This window comes from Neolamprologus multifasciatus, chromosome 15 (assembly GCF_963576455.1).
Source record: "Neolamprologus multifasciatus chromosome 15, fNeoMul1.2, whole genome shotgun sequence".
Classification (NCBI taxonomy): Eukaryota; Metazoa; Chordata; class Actinopteri; order Cichliformes; family Cichlidae; genus Neolamprologus; species Neolamprologus multifasciatus.
The window spans coordinates 19,611,840-19,627,187 of record NC_140453.1 but is presented as its reverse complement, the minus strand read 5'-3'; the positions used below and the strand labels follow the sequence as shown (position 1 = coordinate 19,627,187).

The following is a 15,348-nucleotide window of genomic DNA, read 5'->3' as shown; positions in this document are numbered from 1 at the left end:
TTTTTATCTTTCTCTTGGTTTTTCCAAGTGATATTACCTTTGGGACAGCAAGACCAGATTACTTTTAATTTTTTCTAGAGCGGGTGCTAAGAATAAGCAACACCTTTGTGTACAGAGAGATAAGAAAGCGGCACAAAAGGTAGAGTGAAACAGAGAAACCAGACCTTCAGTGATGTACTAGCTCATCCAGCTCCTAATCCATCACAATTCACAGGGTATTAACAAAGCGATAAATGTTACCTTGACCTTGAGTTTGGGTTGAGTTTCAGTTTGGGTGAAGATCTGACCATTACTCTAGTAGGAGTAACAACTATTGTGAATTATCGACATAAGCTCATCAGTCCTTCGACCAGATGAGCTAAAAACTTGCATTTTGCTTATTCACAAACAAGTAGCTACAGAGGTTTGAGTTGGGGTGAGCAAAAGAAAACATGTATGAGTGTATTCATTTGGTCTATGATGGAGATATAAAAGCAGACACATTCTTTAGGAAGTGTAGAGCAAAGGATTGGTTTGATGTTTTGAAAAATGAAAAATGGAAACAGTTCATACTTAATGTGAAAGTAACAGAAAATATACTCTCACTCTTCTGTGCTGTAAAACTAAGACTTTATTTTCCTTTTACTTTGCAGTGGCAAACAGAACCGCATAGTGATGGAGTCCCATAGCGAAGAAAACTAAAGGCAGATAAAGCCATTACTTTCACTGCCAAGCGGCTTATATGTAGATTGGTTCTGTTTGCCTGTTTGTTTGTCAGCAAGATTACTCAAAAAGTAATTGAAGGTTTGGCATGACAATTTTTACCAGTTTGGCTCATGTTAGGAGTGATTAACTTTTGGAGTCAATTCTGATGTGGATTTGAAAATCTTTAGAAGGCGTTTGTAGAGCAAGAAAGGAAAAACATGGATATTTTGCATCGTATCTCTATACCCATATTAAACTGAAAAAAGAAAAAAAAAGTGAGACATCGTTTTCTTAAAAAAATCACAAATCAATTGGAGACTCAATTTAAGCACTGTCAGTAGAAAATGTTTAGACTTGAGGGAGTGGGATCGCTCTTTTTTAACCTCATATGAACCGTACTCTTTCATGGCATGAATTTTTAATTTCTCTTTGCTATTTGGGCTGATTGGGACCTGATGAATGTAAAAACAAAGAATTATCTTTTTACCTGATTTTGCTCTACAATGGCTGGAAATCCACATCTGAGGACATTTGTTTTACATTTTGATAGAACAGTGGCAGTATAATGTCCTCGTAACAGATATCAGGCCTTTATAGAGTTTAGTATTGTGCACAACCCAAAATGTGATGCCCACATTTGTTGATGCCAGGTCATAGGAGGTTCAGGGTGGTAAGATTATGCAATTAACTTTCCGATGGCCACTTTAATGACGGAGCCTTGCTATTCTATTAAAACCAAACCAACTTACATCTTCAACATCAGCTCTACTTTCTCTTTAGTGCTATTTCTCCAACGTCTGCATGCTTACATGCTTAACTGAGATGCTGAACACAGTAAACTTTATGCCTGCTGAACATCAGCATGCTATTATCATTGTAAGTCAAAGATGTCAGTGTTGAGCAGAAAAACACACCACTGCGTTAAAAGGGGTGATGCTTGTTTTCATGTGGAGCCCAGTGGTGAAGACGCGGTTATTGAAACAATTGATTAGGACCATGTCAACATTCATCAGCGCCTAATTGAAGCAAAAGTAACTGCAAAAAGATTCAAACTGAGTGAGACACAGCTTCTAGCCTGCAACTATGCTTTCCCCATCCAATATGAAATGTCACTTTCTCCTAACATTCATTGTGAATGCATACACTACAAAATAAAAATTAAGGTACATGCACGTTAGTCCCATCGCAGTGATTTAGACTCTTTTTAAGAGATACTTTAGGGTAGTTACTTCCATGGAGCTCACAGTTGAGTAATTCTAAGACTTTACTGAAATAGTTTATACGCAGCAGGCTCTCCTTCTGCTGTAAGAAGCCTAATTAAATAAGGGTTTATGAGCTAAAGAAAATCCCTTTACATACTTCAGACAGGTGTTGATTCCCAGCTGTTCCACAGATGATAATACGGCATTCTTCACAGTCTTCTCCTCTGCTATAAAACAGGATGAAAAAAAGATGTGGTTGTTACCAAGCAATGCATTTCACTGAGAGGGTATATAAAAGAAAGTTTGGGTGGAACACTACCTATACATTCCTAACATCTTATATTATTGCAATGGGAAATGGAAAAACATGACAGCATATCATGAATTGCTACTTTTTAAGACACCAGAGATGTAATGTTGTGTCTAGGTAACTTTGTAGCTGGCAGTTTTACAACAGTCGTTTGGCTTTAATTGTGATGTTTGCGAGCTATTGTGACATCAAGGTGACTTGGGTAATATCAGTAAAAGTCAGCCATGGGTAATTTAACAGCAGCATTTTGACAGTGTAGAGCAGCAGAGCAATAACTCAGGAGTTTAGGGCTGTGGCAGGGTTTTTGAAAAAAAAGAAGCGAAAACTGAAGTGAGAATGCTCTTTATCTCAACACCTTTTCTTTCTCTGTGAGTCACATGGTGAGGCTACAGCAACTGAAAATACAGGCCAGTTTTAGAGTCGTGAAAACAAAAACAGCTCGCATGCAATCAGCTCTCATGGGCTCTTACTTAGTGCCAGTATTTGTTCCAAAATCATTAAAAATATATTCGTCTTTGGAGTTGCAGTTGTCACTGTGCGGATAGAACGACAAATGAAGTAATAACAGTGGGAGGACTAACATTTTGTTTTGGAAGATGTTTCCACTGCTTGCTGGCTTTGGGGAATACCGATAATATTACATCTGTGCAAATGGATCCCCAGCTTCAGACAGTTTATGGGAGGATGATGAGAACATTTGAACAATTAATATGATGAGTATTATCCAGACACCATCAGTGGCAGGAAAAACTTCCAATTCAATTTACAGGCTAATGGTGCAGAAAAATGCAAGGGAAATGATGATAACAGTAGCTGTAATCTACATATCAGAGTTATAATTCAACGTTGTTGCCATCCAAATATCAAAGCTGACCAATGTGGATTAATCACAGGCCATCAAATCTTGGATTAATTGAGAAAAAATGGCTTTTGATGAGGGCATGAATCTATGCCAGGATAGCTGGTTCTGTCATTTCTCTCACTCTTCTCTCCCTATATATTAAAATCTGTGAAAACCTCTAGCTGATGGCAATTACTGTCTAATGGAGATGAATCCTCTTCTTGTTGTATTTATTCCCTCCCTGCCCATTTCTCTCTCCTCAGCATTAAGCCACCAGAGTGTATTTTGCAGTTTTTAATAACTATAATCACAATCATTTAACAAGATACACTATGAAAGGTGGCACATCTGATTTATCTCTGAGATTAGTTGTGACAATTTGTACTTAGTTTAGGTGTAGTTGTGAAGCTTATGAAGAGTAATATCATGAATCTGGAGCTCTGAGTTGATTTAGTTCCCAGACTCTGTGCAATCCCCTGTGCTTCAGAGAAGTTAAAACAAAAGTAATATTAAAAATAAAGAAGCCTGAAAGTGTTAAGGACTTAACGGAGTGAGAGGTAGTTATGAAACCCATTTAGAGATATGAGCATACATCATTTACGACAATATATCCAAGAATGTCTTCAGCTGTAAAAATAAAGGCATAACCAAATTAAAAAGCTCAATTTTAAAAAAGCAAGGAAATTTTGATTAACCGTGAACTAAAAAAAAAAAAAAAATAGAAAATAGAAAATAAAAAATGAATCACTGAACTCACGCTAACATGCTCAGAAATTCCCAAATATCTAAATTTTCTGCTTTTCTAACTTTTCTAGACATCATTAGACAGAGATTCATATGAGAATGCAAAAGTCCGACACAACGGTATCAAACGTTTAACCTGCGTTTGATACCTACAGTGGGTGGCTGTAGCTCAGGCTGTCAGCCACTAATCAGAAGATCGGTGGTTCGATCCCACGCTGCCTCCTGGCTGCATGCCAAATATCCTTGGGCAAGATACTAACCCCATGTTTGCCTACTGGTGGTGGTCAGAGGGCCTGGTGGCGCCAGTGTCCGGCAGCCTTGCCTCTGTCAGTGCGCCCCAGGGCAGCTGTGGCTACAACGTAGCTTGCCATTGCCTGTGTGTGAATGGGTGAATGACTGAATGTAGTATGAAGCGCTTTGGGGTCCTTAGGGACTGAGTAAAGCGCTATACAAATGCAGGCCATTTACCATTTTTATTTTGCCCTGTCCGTGAGATTTTGGATTGCACCAGTGTGAGAACAACACAGCTAATGGTGTACATTCAGCAATAGCAAGCGCGCTGCTTCCTGCCCACTCCATCCAGGCAGTGGGCTCACCTAAACCAGTATTTGCACTTGTGTGAACCTGCCTGAAGCAGGCTATTTATATAATATAAATAGCCTGTATATATAATATACATAATATACAAATATATATAAAATATATATATTTTCTGAAACTCTAAGTTCACACGTGAAAAAGACTTGAAGAACCTCATGTTTCAAGAGCACCTCCTATATTTTAGTGCTAGAAACTAAGTACAGGGAGCCTACATCTCCTATGACTAACTGTCTGACAACCACTCAAACACTCATCATTTAGGGATGGCAGCAGCAAATGTTAGACCACCTACAAGGAGCACCTTTAAGCACCTTGTAACACTAATATGAACCATAAACCCAACAAGTGTTGCAGCAGGTCATTCAAACCCTGCTGCACTTGCTGGGAGGTTTCTGCCGTGACATCTACCTAAAACACTGCCAGAAGAGGGAAATGCATCATGTGATTAATAACAATAATAAAAACCATTTCTTCTAACTAATCTCCATTTTCAGCAATTTGCAGCATCTCAGAATGGGAGAAAGGGAATGCAATTTTGAAGTTTTTCATGCAATACTTAAAAGCAGAGACTTAAAAAAGTTTGAGGATGTGGATTAAAAAATCCTTTTAAATTATTATTTTATCTGAGCAAGCATAGATCTCTGGAACATAAAAAGATGCTCCTCATGGGATGCAGTAACCCAATTTTAACAGGAAGCTGAGATAAATGAGATTGCTGGACAGCTGCCTTCAGGAGTCAGGGCCATGGCAGGTGATGAGATACAACTCTGAACGGTGAACTGAAAGCAGTTAACACTTGGCAAATGAGCCTGCTCTCTTCATACAATGGGAGCGTCAAGCTGGGCAGAGTGGCTTTGACTAGTCAATGCTAAACACCACTGGGCATTTTTCCATGTCACAAGCAGACAATTACACACAAATGTAACCGGCAGATTGCAGAATTCAACAAGAGTCCTGACTGCTATCTGGTCTCCTTTATGGGCTGTTGTAACTGAACACAGGTCAAAATGGCAAAAGCTCTGTTTCTGTGTACTTGTGTCACTTACACTGTGTGGACATAAATCTAGCTTTTAGCAACAAAATTAGTGTGTATTTAGTCAATGTTTATACAGAACCAAGCCTTACAATGCAGAGCCCATCTTAAAATATCTTCAGGCTCTTATCTGTCCAATTAATTTGAAGCATTACATAAATTAACTGAAATTTAATTTGTCATAGGTACACAAAAACTGTATCTACAGTATCACCAGTGAGAAAATATTTGCCCAAAAATACGGATTTAAAATTATTTTTACCCTGAAAGCTGTTGCTGTTACTGAATTCACCCATAGTATGTATGTATATATAAAAATCCTGAACAGAAATCTATGCCTCTCTCTTATAATGTAACTCTGACAGATGTGAATTCCAGTACATCATATACGGTCAAAGTGTGTCAAAAACATCACAAAGTTCAACCCTGCAATCTCTCCAAAAGAAAAGGACTTAAAAATATTAGCATCAACAATCTGACATGTAAAATGTGGGTGGACTATTTCCCACAACAGCTCTGTCTTAAAGAAATTATGCAAATAAGATTGCGACTGATCCCAAAAATGAAGTAAAAAAAAATGTGAGGCAATATGAAAGAAAGAAAGCGGAAGTACAAACAACTCTGATGTGTGTTTGTGAATTTAGATAAATAAATCATCAAAACAAACACCCAGAATTAAGGTTCTTCATCAGTCCCCAGAGAAGTGAGGCCTTTTTGCTGACAGACAGCACTACAGACAGATGCTGCCTTTTATTAGCTGTCTCCCTGCCACAAATGACTGTCTACTAATTCATAGATCCAAGTGAATGCTTTTACTCTCATGAATTATCTTGACAGCTTTTCTTTAGAAGCTCAGACATATTCGGGATGATGTTACTTATAAAGTCTGTCAAATTTTAACACGGTTTCAAAACTTTTTATTGCATGACACACCGCGCGCATAAAGAATGTTCATTTTTATGGCAATTACAGTTAAATTCCAAACTGTCATATGTCAAACCATCCAAATCTATACTGTAGGCTTAACCACACTCTAAATTATTTTAATTTAGTACATACACCCTTACTGCTTCAACAGGAATTTAGAGGGTAAGCGGCAGCCAGGTGCTGCTGATTAAATGTAATTGATTCACTGATCATCAGCAAGTGTGAGCACCTCTGTAAAAGCAAAGTTTTAACAGGTTGCTGGTCTGAAGCGTTCAGGTGATGCAATGCCAGAAGTGGATGTCCCAGAATTTTCACCCAAGGCCAAACTATGCTCTGAGAAAAAAAGCTCAAGAGCTTTATCTCCGACTTGTTCTCTAAAAAGAACATGGCAGGACAGTTTACATTTGCAAAGTTGCATCTAAAAAAATCCATAAGACTGCTGGAAATAAAATGGCACGTGTTTGTTAACGTGCTTGGAAACATTCATACCCTATGCAAAAAGCAAGTGCATGTATGACCTTAAGAGAGCTGTGCATGAATGAATGCTTGCAAACCTCAATGAACAGAAGCAACATTGTAAAGAAGAATGAGTTAAAAATTCTCCATAACCATGTGAGAGACTGATGAAGTCATACAGAAAATAAGTATTTCAAAGATCATACAAGCTACTAAATCATAGGGAATCATGGGTTTTACTTCATAGAGTATAGAGCAGTCATTCTCAAACTGTGGTACGCGTACCACTGGTGGTACGTGGGTTCCCTCTACTGGTACGCGGGAAAAATGTAAACGTTCAGCTCTGCTATCACTTCCGACACAAATGAAGACAGAAAACTAAACAGTAGTGACGTTTACAGGGTTACTGAAGTTGGGCTAGCTCATACATAATGATGTGCTACGCATTGGCTAGCTACACAGCTATAATTAGCATAATATAAACACACTGAAGCTGGAAAATGAACGCCAACTTTTTTCCACTCAATGGTTAGAGACAAATACAGACGGACCAAACTTCAGTCAGGAGAACAACTGAGATAATCCATCCACAATACGAGGTTAGTCATTAATTTACTGCTGCATGGGCTGGGCTGTAGCTACATCGTAAGGTTTTAAAAACTGGGCTTTAACAGTGGTAATAAAAACTGAGAGAGGCCGACAGTGATCACTGACTTTTTTAGGAGCTTGTACAGATTAAACAGAACAAGATACAAAGCATTAAAACATGTTAAAAACACAACAACCTTAATAAACGATTCGTTTGGACCCGGAAACAGGGTTCATACGTCATTACTTAAAGACTGGATATCCCACCTGCTGTGAATGTTTTAATGCAGTACAGTTGTTATTATTGTCACTTGTCACATCCTGTTTATGACAGTTACAATAAATAACATTCATATAAGAAATAAAATTGTCTAGTGTAAACTGTATATGGTGTTAAATAGGCCTATACTACTGTAACTTAATGTCGGTCATAAGGGTGGTACTTCAAGAGCCATATATTTTATGAGGTGGTACTCATTGTGAGAAGTTTGAGAACTACTGGTATAGAGCAGAGAGTCCTATGAAAACTTTCTTTTTCACATGATTCTCACTCCTGGAAAACCTCAAGCTTCTACCAAGTCATATCTTCTAAACTGCAGCTTAAAACCTTACTGTCACCAGGTAAAATATGAAGCTATTTATTCAAATAGTGCAGTGTCTTCGAGACAAGTCTTGTACCTTTATATTCTTCCATTTAATCAATTTTATTTTATACATCTTCTGTTTATCTTCTATTTTAAATCATGTATTGATTTATACCACCTGTGTGTCCTTATATCTTTTTTTATGCCCCTTGAAAAGCACTTGAAATAAGCAACATAAACTTAGCCTTATCTACCAACTCCAACAAGTGAAACAAATCTTGGTTTTATATGTTGAGTAATCATTAGAGAAGACCACAGTGAAATGGTTTTCATTCACATTTTAGCAGCAGTGTGCTGCTGATCACCTCCCAGTAATTTAGATTTAGCCATTCAAGACTAAAATTCAAAGGATACCTTTGGCAACACCTGGGTTGTGGGTGTATCCAAATGCTCCAAAAAGCTCTTAAGTCATCATATCTTCTGGTAATTATGAACAGACAAATTGTGCATTGTTTGTGTATTGACAAAGAGGTGGGAAAGTTACTTCTATAAAATGTGTATGAAAGAAAGATTATTGATATTATGTCCTTAGAAAAACAAATAAAAAATGAAATCATAATAAACATGTCAGTGTCAGACATCAGATATTACAAGTTCAAAATGTTGTTCTACAATGAAATCTTGTGTTTTTACAGGTGTTCTGAGCCAACAGAAATTTCAAACAACGATTCAGAAAATCTCTTTACTGTAAAAATAATCAGCACTTGTCAGAAATTTTCTGGAGTGCAGATTAATAGCTTATGCACTGTTAATGTTATTTCAGTATTTCACACCCACTTCTTTTAATAGCTTAAGTGCCCTTGCTGAATATAATTGAGCCACATTTAGCTAAGTAGAGGGAAATTAAATTTACTGTTAAACAATGACTGTGGTTAAAATACAACTATGATTAATGGAGTATGCATTCAGTATGGAAAGCCAAACTGTACGCTTTTGTTAAACCTGCCAAAAATAAAGCATCCATAATATTCTGACCTGCCTCTGATAATATTTTTCAGCTTTAGCAATAAAAAAAATTACAATGCGTATTAACAGTTGCCTGCACATAATATAATAAATGCATTACAGAGCTTATAGTGCATGCTGTCATCATATGGGAAACTGGCTATTGCCATAAACAAAGCATATGCATAAAAATCAATTTGGCTGCGGAAGAAAGTCAAATGTGTTTGAGTAACACAATAATGGGTGGCAGGCCTGTGTGTTTGTGTTATTATTGCGAGACCTATGGACAGAAGTCTCCCACGGAGAAATACAAGCCTCGTTTGACTGAGCAGATTATTGAAGAAAACAGTTTTACCATTTGATCTTTACAGACACAGCTCTCCCCACCTGCACTCCCCTATTCTGTAGTTCATGTGGCATCAGAAAGGAACAACAAGGAGCACACACACCTGCATTCACAACAAATAGCATTTTGATACCATAAAGCATTTGCCAGACTATATTGTCCATGAAATGTCCAAGATGATTTCCAGGACAAGAGACTGCAACCACTAAGTTCAACCTACAGAAAAAGAAAGTTTTCAAAGAACTCGATGAACTCCTGTTCATTGTTACTGCTTTCATTGGAATTAGGAGTGCAAGCAGCAGCCAGTTGCTGCTAATCAAATGCACTTGATTAAGTGTGAACACCTCTGTAAAGTAAACGTTTTGGCAGTTTGTTGGTCTAGAGCGTTCAGCTGTGTTAACACAGTGCTATGATTTTCTTGAGAGTGGATGCCAAAAACAAAATCCAAGAGACTCTACAGGCCTCTGTCAAAAGACATGCTCTCAGCACGGTGGTGGAAAAGCCCATTTATCCATCAGATGTCTGAAAAATTGGTTAGTGCAACAGCAACAATGATCAAGCACAGTCAACAGTAAAATCTACAATGACTGAAAAAAGAAAAGACATTAAGGTTATGCATAGACCGGTCAACATCCAGACCCCAAACCCACTGAAATGCTTTGTTAGGGAGAGCTGACCATAAAAACATGTAGCTGTATAACCTCAATCAACCTAAAGACAATGTCCGTAAAGAAGAATGGGCCAAAATGTCTCCACAACAATTGATATAGTACCTCCCCACCCTTCCACTCATGTACAGGCAAGGAATACGGCAGGGGAGCAGCAGCGAGAGCCAGCACAGACAATAGCAATGACAGGGTCATGCAGAGAATAAAAAGGAGGAGCAGACATGGAGGTGCACTGCAGGCTGGCTTGTAGATGCACAATAGTGCACCCTATGGCACACTTGGCCAAATATTCAACAAAGGGTATCAGCAAAACCATCAGCTGATCTGCTGGGAATCACTGACTTAGTGGCCTGTCTGAACTAATTGCATCTTAATTAAAACCTCTAACCCGTGCAAAACAATGGCCGAGTGAGTTTAAAAAAAACAAAACACATAAACAACAATGCTGAACAATGCAAATCAGAAATGTGGTAAATCTGCTTCAGTAATGAACAGCTGCTTGTTTTTAATTTATATTGAGTGTGTGAGCCATTCATGCTTTTTCCCCACACCCTAATTTCTATAGAACTGGACCTCTGTTTAATTTTAAATTGCTGAGTCTTGGAGTCTTTCTGAGTCTCTGCACCTGTTTCGAGTGCTTGAACAAATGAACACTATTATAATTATACCAATGTTTACTAAGTGCCAGATGATTGCATTATTTCAGCAGAGCCATACAGTCACTGATGAAATTCAAACTGATATCCTTCCACCAATTAGTATGGTAAATATGATGTTAAACTTAGTACAACTTTGCAATATGTCTTTGAGGTGAAGGTCATGATTGAACTATGATTTGACTTAACTTGATTTTATAAAAAACATGTAAACTGGAACAAATAAATATGCTAATTGGATACTTATTGCACATTACCTTTAGGGACTTTCTAGGTAGAAAGATGTTGTATTTTACACACAGACAATGTGAAAAATACAACACATTGCTATGGATGAGTACTGAAAGTGCTAATTGCACTAACAAATTTAGATGAAAAAATAACACCAACTAAATAGATAAGCATGTGTATAGGAATTTCTTTTACCTAGGTATTAATCACATTATGTTATTGTAATGCCTCGGTGCCACTGGATTTTAACATGTCTGACACTCATACTTAAGACAAATGGTGGGGGTGTAGTAAGGATGTTGGGGGAAACAGGAACTCCAGAGGACCAGTCTTTCATCTCTTGGAGGACTCTGGGAAGTAGCAAGGGAGTGTGAACCTTAAGGTGTGAAACAACTGTGTACTGCCTTTTGTTCCTGGAGAAGGTATTTAACTGAGAGCCATGCTAGGCTCAGTGAGACTCTGCTGACCCTGCCCCGTGGTCATGCAGGGACTTCATCAAGCTTGGTTGTATGTTGTCTTTGTGTGCTTGGATTAAAGAATGTTAGCTACCGCTCACCGCTCATCTGCAGGCTTTATTTAAGTGGAAAACTTCCACAACACATGTCTGTTAACAAAAAACCCCAAAGATTTACCCAACTGGGGTTTTTCAACTACCTCAGGGACAAAGCTTTACCAAAATCTTCCAACTCAGACCCTGTGACAAGTGCAAAATTTGGAGTTTCTAAAAATATAATATTTAGTCTGTTGTCTGGAAATATTCCATCTCTAAACTGTTTTATATACACTTACTCTACACTCCTCCCATCATGAAAACCACGTTTTATGCCTGACATACTACAGTACTACACTCCCACCAGATGAGCTCATGCAGCCTGTCACGAACCGGGACATACAACCATGACAAAACAGGAGATGCACAGACAAATGCCAATTAAAAAGACTATTTCTTTTAAATTAAAGAAACAAGAGAAAAACCTAAACTAACCATGTGTATAGTCAGTATAATTAGTGGCTTAAGTGAGTGCATGCTTGAAGAGACTGTGTACACAATGCTGTTTAGTGCAAAAACCCAAACTAAAATCCAGAATGTGTCTCAGGGAGGAGAGCCACTACACAGTTGGGTTCTGAGGGCCTTTATAGTGCACTGACAGAATGAGCCCAGGTACTGCCAGTGCCACTGATGGAAATGAGCCACAGCAGCTCTCCAGCACCTACAAATGAGACCTGCCCACACCAACAAGCAAGAAGGGAGACCAGGTGGCGAGCATCGCCACACTTTCCAATCCAATAAACTACCATTGCAGTTAGTAGTAAGTGGTTGATTAGTGCGGCAACAACAAAAACACACTGAAGGTCATTTTAAAATACACAAAATGTTTTATTTTATATTCTATCGAAGTTCCTGCTGGAAAGTGCTGTACTGTACAAGATGCTTCCCTCACCGCAAACTCAGGTTTACTGCTGGATAAATTTTATTTCCACATTAGTTAACTCAACAACCAAGACAGAGCACTGATAGGTTTCCTCATCTCTCCACCCAAGTGTTTTAGAGACAATATGTGCACTGGTCTAATGATGTTTATGACTCCCAAAGTAGACATACAATCTCATCATCATTTAAAACTTAATAGCCAATGCGTGTGTGTTTTCTTTAGTTGAACAATCAGATCTTGGTCTTTTGTAACCAGACATGACAAAAAAGGGACGTCTTTTTTGCCATGTCTGGTTACAAAAGACCAAGATGGTGCTTTTATACCATCTATACACAGTTGTTATCACCAGCTTTGATTCCTATCCTCAGGGCTAGTTTAATCGCCAGGGTTCAGTTCACCAAGACTATTAACAGACCAGATCTCCACATTGAAGCGCGAGCAGGCTTCAGTTCAGCTGACTGAGCCAACAGGCCCTTTCAGAAGCGACTGGAGTAGAAGGCTATAACAACCCACAACAGAAAACAAAGTGTCAAGTTCTGTATATGCTTTGGAGTGTAACCAACATTTACCTTTACATAATTTTCGGTAACCCAGAAATAAAGTAAACAGAGCAGAGCACAGAGGTTTGTTTTGCATCCCTGTACCGTATGTCTGTCTTCACTGATCCACAAAGTGCCCTTTAGTTATTTTCCTTGACTAAGTTGTAAGAATGGAGGGTTGGGGGGGGGGGGTTGCTCTTCTTACTGACCTTTGTACCGAGCTGGAGAGAAGAAGCACTCTGAAGCAGAATTGGATAGATGGGCCACAACTTTCTCCAGAAGGTCAGCCAGCACTGAGGAGAAAAAGCAGGCACATAAAAAATCATAAGATAGCAGGTCGGCATTAAATATTGCGTTCAAAGGAAGTCCAATTTAAACAGTCAAATGTCAGCTTTGAACTATTTTTAGATTGGTTCCATCCTGTTTTCTACGCTATTAAGCAGCTGTAAGTGGATTGGACAGATACTTTCCATGTAAGACGTACAGTGTGCTCAGCTGGCATAAAGTCATTAGCATTATAAATACTAATAAAAGATAATATATAATAGAAGTTTAAAAACAAACCTGCTTCACTTCTAGGATAAGGATGTCTCTGACAAAGTAAATTATAGCTCAGTGAAAAAATTACATGCACTGTAATACAATACAAAAAATGTACATCTTGTATCAACTGTGGATTCACTGGCCCCGACTGTCACTCAGTAAACTGTGTCAGCATGGCTTTTAGTGTCACTTCACACGTCTGCACAAAGAACCACCCACAGTCACTGAAGATCTAATTGTGGAAATAATAGAGGAAGAGGGTGGTGAGGTAGGGAGAAACAGTAAATAAAGACGATACAAAACCAACCTTCTACAGGCCAAAGAGTTTAACCTATTGTTTTAACTCGTAGTAGGCCAAATGAATAGACTGGTTTGTTTTAGTCTGTTTTGTGGCCAAAGAACTCCTGTCTTTTCAATGCGCTTTGTGCTGGCACACCACAGCACACATCACAGTTCAGGCGTTTTCTGCCAAATGCTCAGCCTCAGATGCCTCAGGATGTTACAGTAGAAGTCTGCATTTACAGGCTGACCCAGAGGGACAAATTCATGGTGCACGACCTTGTGAAAGTCAATGATTAGTATGCACCACATTGCTGATCTGATGTGCCAACCCAAAACTCACCACCAGTCATGACCCTTGCCATGAAGTCAAGTCAGTTTGAAAGCTGATGCTCTGCGTAGGTTTGCCATCCGAGGTGAACGTGCATGTGCAGAAATGCAAGCAGTCAAAGTGAGATTGGGCTAAAGCACTGGAAGTCATCCAGAGGTGCACAGGACCATAACCTTGTAGAGGATGTTGACCGAATTCAAATCAAATAGAGTTTTTACACCTCAGCTATAAAAGGCAGTTGGGCAGGTGGGCGGTGTGGACAAGCAAGTTTATGAATATGAGAACGCTCACAAACTTTTAATGTTAACAATAATCATAAAGTTCAAATCTCAGTGATCTCAACCTCAAGGTCAAGGTCAGAGGTCAAGTTTTCTGAAAATCTTGTGAATGTGATAACTTGAGAACACAGTCACCTAGAATTTTTACATTCATACCATAGGTACATCTACTTAAAGTCTTGGACGAGTTCAAACTCCAGTCTCTTTGACCACAAGGTCAGAGTTCAAGTTTTCTGAAAATCTAATGAATGTGATAACTCGACAATGAGGCGATGTAGGATTTTCCATATTGATACCATAGGTGCAATTACTTAAAATATTGGAGGAGTTGAAATCTCAAAACCTCAAGGTCAGAAGTCAAGTGTTCTAAAACAATTCTGTGAATAAGATAACTTGAAAACAAGTCGACATGTATACATGTATCTAATAGCAGGCTGAGGGGTAGCACTGGCAGCTGCCACTATTTTTGTTTCTGGATTCATTGGATTTGGGAAAAGTAGGTATTATAGCTTCCTTGAAATTCCTGGATGGATTCTAGTCCCTTGGGCTGTTTACTGCTGCTGTGTGAAGTTTGTTTGATTGGATGGCTCATATTTCACACTAGCTACCTTTGATTAACATTTTTCCACCTACCGTCCATTCTTTTCCTGTTTGTGTCCTGGTATAAAATGTTTCAAAAAAGGTAAATAAAAGTATGTTTTTGTTATACTACTAAATATGTGAACTAAGTGTAAGGTGTTTTGTAAACACAGTGGCACAGACTTTCAATCATTTCACAAGCTGCCAGTTCAGAGAAGACTAAAAGGGCTGATCAAACCTATTCACTCCGCAGCTCAGTAACTCTGAGCACGAGTGAATGCATTTCATTGATATGCTGCTGAGGAAAACCAATTAGGGAATCGATAAGCTGACAAGATAGTAAGGTATTGAACATGAAACAGTTCTAATTGTAAGTGCTTCAACCAAGAGATAGCATAATCAATATCATCATCCAGCTGAATAGAAGCTTGTCAAAGACAAGTGATAATCACAGTGTCTTCATATTCAGAAATAGACACAAGTAACTGTTG

At 38.5% G+C, this 15,348-nt stretch overlaps 1 protein-coding gene across 4 annotated transcripts in view; it reads right to left on the bottom strand.

Annotated features, from left to right (window-relative positions):
- tbc1d32 (TBC1 domain family, member 32) overlaps positions 1–15,348 on the bottom strand; it is a 91,753-nt gene that overhangs the window by 26,314 nt on the left and 50,091 nt on the right. For 3 of the 4 annotated variants that reach the window (XM_085132343.1, XM_085132345.1, XM_085132344.1), the window contains exons 28-29: positions 13,057–13,140; positions 2,044–2,113 (exon numbers count right to left, since the gene is read on the bottom strand). In XM_085132343.1, the coding sequence (XP_084988469.1) occupies positions 2,044–2,113; positions 13,057–13,140 (154 nt within the window). The remainder of the gene's footprint in view (positions 1–2,043; positions 2,114–13,056; positions 13,141–15,348) is intronic. The other variant, XM_085132346.1, reaches the window with a different exon arrangement.